Here is a 6,000-nt window from a genome sequence, read left to right as displayed (position 1 = left end):
TTCTGTAATGGGGTTTGATGCCCTCTTCTGGTGTGTCTGAAGAGAGCAATGGTGTATTCATATACAAAAAAAAAGTAATCTTAAAAAGACTTTGAACTCATTCTTATGCTCCTGCCTCCTAAGTACTGGGATTATAAGCAAGAGACATCAATTCAGCTTATGTTTCTTTTCTAATGACTTCAGCCCATTTTCAAGACCAGATAATTCCCTGGGCCAGAGTTTGCTTCCATTGCCCCTGATCTTGCATCATCCTCTTGTAGGAAGGGCCAGAGGATTCTATTTGCCTTGTGGCTCACATAATGGCCTTTCTTTTGGAGACCTGGGATCTCATGACCCATTGCTAGCTGAATGATCTGCTCTAGGGGGTATGACTTTCCTGTGTCTGCATTGGTTCCCCTCCTTTAGAGAAATACCTGGGTTCTCCTACTGAAGGACGGAGATTGTAAAATGTTCCACACAAAAGTCTGCCTGTCCAATCTTCCCTTTATGCACTGTGTCCCCAACTTTGACACCCCCCATGTCCCTTACTTTTGCTTCTGCAGCCACAATGAAAGGAGGCTGGGGGAGGAATAGGGCCTTGGAGGCCAAAACCCAGGCCAAGGAGTCTATGGCTGGGAGCATTTATTTATTTATTTATTTTTATTTTTCCCTGACGTTCCCTGTAGCGTAAGGGCTTTGGTCCCATCTCAACAAACAGCCCATCTGCCTGTACAGGTGAGAGTAGAGGACTTTGGGAATGCCCCAGGAGGTGGAAATTCAAGAGCTTGTCCAGATTTGTCCATCCCCACCCCCCATGAAGCGAGGCCACATGGCCTGCCCCAGGGGAGTGAAGCTGCCACGGATAGGAGCCCAGTGCACAAACTCAAACGACGCACAGCTGCTCGGAGCCTCCGAAGCACCATTCGCCACGGCTCAGTGGAGTCAAGTGTCTTCGTTTGCCTGCTCCCTAGTCTTGAGGAGAGCATGGCCACCAGGGTGGCCTCTAACACTCCCAGTCCAAGCACTGACAGTTGCTGGCCAGTGCTTCGGGCGCTCCACCACAGGGCTTTGTGGGTGACATGACTTCAGACCTTTGTCTATCCCGTGTACTCCAGGGCTTCATCAGGCCTGGCTAGGCCAGCACCATGTTAAATAGCTTTCTTGCCTTAAATTAACCAACCCCAGAGCAACCCCACCCATCTTGCACCTTGAATATATTAATCTATTGCCTAACATTCCTCCCCATTCGGCTTCAGGAAAACACCAGAGAGGGTGCTCTCGTTCCCCTGACCTTGGCAGTCTGGGTCAGGATTTATCTAAGGTCACAGTTCCAGGACCCGGAGTTGTGACCCATCTAGGATGCTTTCCTGTTTTCTGCAGTGAGCTGACTTTAGCTGCCTCTCACCTTGGCCCCATGGCGCTCCAGGTCTAAGAGAGCCGAGGAAGTCTCCAGCTCTTGACCCCACTCATTCCAGCTGTCTCCCAGCTCCCTCCACCCCTGGCATCTCAAGGTCTTTTTTTTTTTTTTGGCTCTGGAGATCCTCAGGCCAGACCAGGGTACAGCAACAGTGGGCCTGGTGGATGGGTGGGCAGCATCTGGTACAGGCCAGGTCTCACACCCAGTACTGGCCATTCCTGAGGGCAGGATTGGGTGTCCGGCAAAACTGCAATAGTTCTGGGTCAGGCTGGCCTCCTGGTGGGGGCCCCTGGCCAGGCACAGTTATGAGTGGAATAGCTTGGCCTGGCTCTACCTTTCGAAAGGTCTCTGTGTCACCGGCTAGGCCATTGCGGGGTTTGGCGGTCAACACCTGGACATCGTGCTTGCCCGTCTTGTTGCGTTTGCGGAGGTAGAAGAGCAGAGGCAAGATAAGGGCCAGGAGCAGGAGGATCAGGCACACCGGAATGATGATGCTGAACATGTTGGCCTCTAAGAAGCCCAGGAAACCACCTTTGGCCGCAGTGGGCACGGGGCTGGATGCTGCCTGGCCTGGCTGGCCAGTGGGGACGCTTCTTCCTGGTTTCTCTGTTTCTGTACGAACAGCCTCAGGGACACTGAGTAGGGCCACACTGTAGGATTTGGCCGCATGGTAAGGCTCAGTGGCAAAGTCCAGCAAGGCCACAGCAGGTGGGACACCCTTTGCCCACAGCTCCAGAGTAAGTCTGTCACCTGCTGGGCCAGTGGACCTGCCCTCTGGCTTGCCCACCTCTAGCCCCAGCTGTCCCTCTTCCAGGTCCCGCTGAGTGAAATGTTCCACAAGTTGGTTGCTCCTAGATTCTGTTCGGCCTTGGGACACTCGGACCACACGGCCATAGCGGGGTCCTGCCAGGAGCCGGAAGTGGGGCATACTGCCTGTGCGGTTGGCCAGCTCACTGGCATCGAGCACAGTGGGGTCAAGGCGCAGGGTGGTACCCTGAGGCCATGGCCCACCAGCCCACACATGCAACAGAGCCTGCACTGTGACATTTACGGTGGCTGATGCGTTCACACCCCTGGCCAGAGCTACAACTTTGAAGTGATCCTGAGAGGAAGAGAAGTTGGTGAAGACAAAGACCACGTCCCCCTGGTCTACCTGCAGCTGGCTGAAGGCGGAGGCAGGCTGCCCCCCTACTAGTAGCTGCCCATACAGGGGCCCCTGAGTGAGGCGGTAAGCTACATCTGGTTCCTCACGATCGGAAATAACCTGAAGCTGCTGCCGGCTCAGTGAGGTACGTCCTAGAGCTTGGGGCACCTCCAGGGGTGCACGCAGCTGCACCTCAATGGTGGATGGCAAGACATCCACAGCCAGGGACATGGGTATGGGGGGGCTGGCTCCATCAGACATGCTCAACTGGAAGACGCCGGCCACACTGCTCCCATTTGCCACGAAGGCCAGTCGCCCTGCATCCACATCAGCCTGTGTGAAGTGAGTCACAGGTCCAGTGTTGTCCCCAGCCAGGCTCAGGAAGCCATTGTGGGGTGCCCTCTGTACTTCATATTCAATTTCCCCTGGAGCTGAGTCTGGGTCGACTACACTCAGCTGGGCTCGAGATACAGGGGCTCGTGAGCCCCTGGTGACACGGAGAGGAATGGAGGCCTGTGGCTGAGGGGGCCGCTCATTCACGTCCCTCACAGTGATGACAAAGGCCTCAGAGGTCTGGGGTCCTGCCACAGAAGTCCCCGTCGGTCCCTGGAGGTGGGCACGGAAGCGGAAGCCATCCTGCTGCGTGCCCCCACCACCATGGGCGTACACCAGCTGTCCCGCGGCCAGCTCAGATTGCAGGAAGTAGGGCCTCCTGGCATGGAGTGGCTCCTCAGACACCAGGAGCTGGCCTCGGGTGGGGAACTGTGTGACCTGGAAGAGTACATCATGCCGACTGCGCTGAGATGCTGGCACACTGGCTAGGAGGTTGGCGGCATCAAGGGCAGCCACAGTGATCTTGGCCCGCTGGCCCTCGGGGACCCAAAGACCTGGGGGATGAGACATAGGCTATGAAGGTCCAGTCCACTGGAAGAAGAACCAGGAATCCTCAGAAAGGAGACCCCGGGGCAAGTCTGCACTTCTCCCTTAGGCCACTGGTAGCTCCAGGACGGGGCTCATGGTCCTGGGAGAACGGGGACTTCTGACGTCAGCGTTCCCATGCACCATCCCTATACCCCCCCGGGACTAAGACAGAAGCCGCTATCCCTCTGTTTGGGCACTCTCTATTTCCCTGCATCCCCAACCTTGCCATCCCAGCATGCTATTCACCTTTGTTCTTCCAGAGACGGCTGGGGCGCTGGGGACAGGCAGCATCGAAAGACACCATCACGGCCAGGGTGGCAGCCAGATCCCTGGCAGGTGGTGAGGACAGTAGGAGACCGATGGTGTCATGGGCTTCCCAGAAGGGCTCAGAGGACATCTCGTGCTCATACAGAATATTCCCAGCATTTACCTGGCAGGAGACACCATGGTTGGGTGTGACAGGTGGGCTCAGTCTGTAGTACCTGGAAGCTCCCTGTCTGGCTGGCAGGGCATGGGCACTCTCTAATCTCCTCAGTGTCCAGCCTTACTTCTTCTGGCTGAACCTGGGTCTGTCTGTGTAGCCTGCTGTCTACCTCATTGGTTCAAGGGGTCACCCTTAGGGAATCACATGGCTGGGAAAAGCTGGGCTCTGAAGCCTGGGTTTCAGCTCTAGCTTTAGCTGGGTGGCGATTGGTCACTGATTCATGTCTCCATTTAAAGTGGGTGCCTCCTCCTTGCTTCCCACAGGCACTGCTTCGAGTCTCCCTTCTGTTGCGTCAGCTCTCCTCCAAATAGATTATCTTTTTTTTTTTCTATGCAACCAAGTTAATTTTTCCTTTCATCTTAAAGAAAACCACTCTTGGATTTACTTTTTCTTTTTTCTCGAGAGAGGGTTTCATGCATCCTAGTCGGGCCTGGAACTTGCTAAAGTGTCAGTTTTACGTGGTGGTGGTGGTGACTGGAACCAGGGCCTCATGTCTGCTAGGCAGGCATGCTTCTGTTTGAGACATATCCCCAGATGCCATCTCATCTTCTCAGCTGGCACTTGCCACCTCCCTCTTTTCTTTGCAGCAACATTCCCCAAGAATAGTGTCCACTGCCACCACACATCCTCAGCCCGATCCACTCAGGATTTTGTTCCCATGATGTCATCAATGGCACTAACAGGCCCTGTGCATTAGAGCCAGAGACTGACTGGCTCAGGTCTCTCTGACCGCTGAGCATCGACTGACAAGATGAAACTTCCGGGATGTGATGTTCTTTTTGGGTCTCCTCAGATCTCATCATCTCTGCGGGTCCTGCTCCCCAGCATCCTGTGGCACGGTCAGTCCCTGCCCTACCTACTCCATGCAATCTCAGAGCCTCAAATGGTCTTTACCAGGATCTACAGCCCAGCTTACTCTCACCGGAACCCCAGTCTCAAATATCCACCTGTGTCTTTTGCTCCACTGATGTCTATTGAATGTTTCAAGCTCTGTAGCTAGGCCCAGATGTGCCCCAGTGGCCTCACCTGAGACTCTATCGCCATGACAGCAGCTCTGCTGTTGAGTGGCTCAGGGAAAACCCAGAGACTTCCTTGGCTCCTTAGCTCCTTTCTCCCTCCCCACCCAGGTCCTACCTGGGTTACTGCAAACGTTTTCTCGCTCCTGTTCTGCTCAAGGCCTCGGCCCACCGCCTCTACAGTCCTAACACAGGGTGAGCCTTTGAAAACATTCGATTAGTTTCCTGCTTTTGTTTTGAACAAGGGTCTTACTATGTTGCCCAGGCTGGCCTTGACCTCCCAAGCTCGAGTGATTCTCCTGCCTCAGCCTCCCAAGACGCTGGTGTGTGCCACTGTGCCAGATTGAGGCCAGTTCTGCTCACTGCTGCATCAGCTCCACTAACTGATCACGAAGACTCCATTGGTATCCAGGAGACCTCACATCAACTTTATGACCCATTCTTTAGGGCCTCCGAGTTTATGTTCAAGCCCAAGTAGTATTCTTTGTTTCTGTAAAGAAATCTGTTTCCTGCCCCTTCTGATCAAGACACACCCTCATGCTCTACCTCTGTTTTCCCCTTTTAGGAGGGAAACGCAGAAAGATTTTCCTTCCAGCAAATCAGGGCTTGCACGATAGTAAACCAGAAACGGAGTGGGGTGGTTGTGAGTGAGCCATCTCAGAGTCCCAGAGCGCTGCAGTCGGGTTGTGTTGTCTACACCGGGAGCTGATCTGCGTTAAGGGAGGGGCGTCCCCTCAGCGATTTGCTTCGAGAAGGAGTACAGGCTTTTAAAGAATTGGTTTATCAGGTTCCTGAGAACTTTCCTAAGGCTTCAGCGGTGACAACTGATGTGGGCCAGATGTGTCCTAAAGGATTGAAGGCTGTCAGTTGTAAGTAACCTCTAGTCTAGGCTGCTGGTGGGCATGGTGGGAAATGGAGCCCCTCCCCTGCCCCCAGCAGTGGTGGTGGAGGTCAGCGTGACACCTGGCTGCCTGTTGGTGCTCCTGTACGAGAAGGCCCTAGCGAGCAAAAGGCAAAACTCGGGCCAGGTGCGGGGACA

General features: G+C 54.5%; 1 protein-coding gene across 1 annotated transcript in view; it reads right to left on the bottom strand.

Moving 5' to 3' along the window:
* Nucleotides 1–612: 612 nt before the first annotated feature.
* Cspg4 (chondroitin sulfate proteoglycan 4) overlaps nt 613–6,000 on the bottom strand; it is a 34,767-nt gene continuing 29,379 nt past the window's right edge. Inside the window, exons 9-10 of the mRNA NM_139001.2 lie at nt 3,708–3,891; nt 613–3,427 (exon numbers count right to left, since the gene is read on the bottom strand). Coding sequence (NP_620570.2) covers nt 1,593–3,427; nt 3,708–3,891 — 2,019 coding nt within the window. The 3' untranslated portion in view covers nt 613–1,592. The remainder of the gene's footprint in view (nt 3,428–3,707; nt 3,892–6,000) is intronic.

Source organism: Mus musculus, chromosome 9 (assembly GCF_000001635.26).
Source record: "Mus musculus strain C57BL/6J chromosome 9, GRCm38.p6 C57BL/6J".
NCBI classification, from domain to species: Eukaryota; Metazoa; Chordata; class Mammalia; order Rodentia; family Muridae; genus Mus; species Mus musculus.
This window is presented reverse-complemented; position numbering and strand designations above follow the sequence as displayed.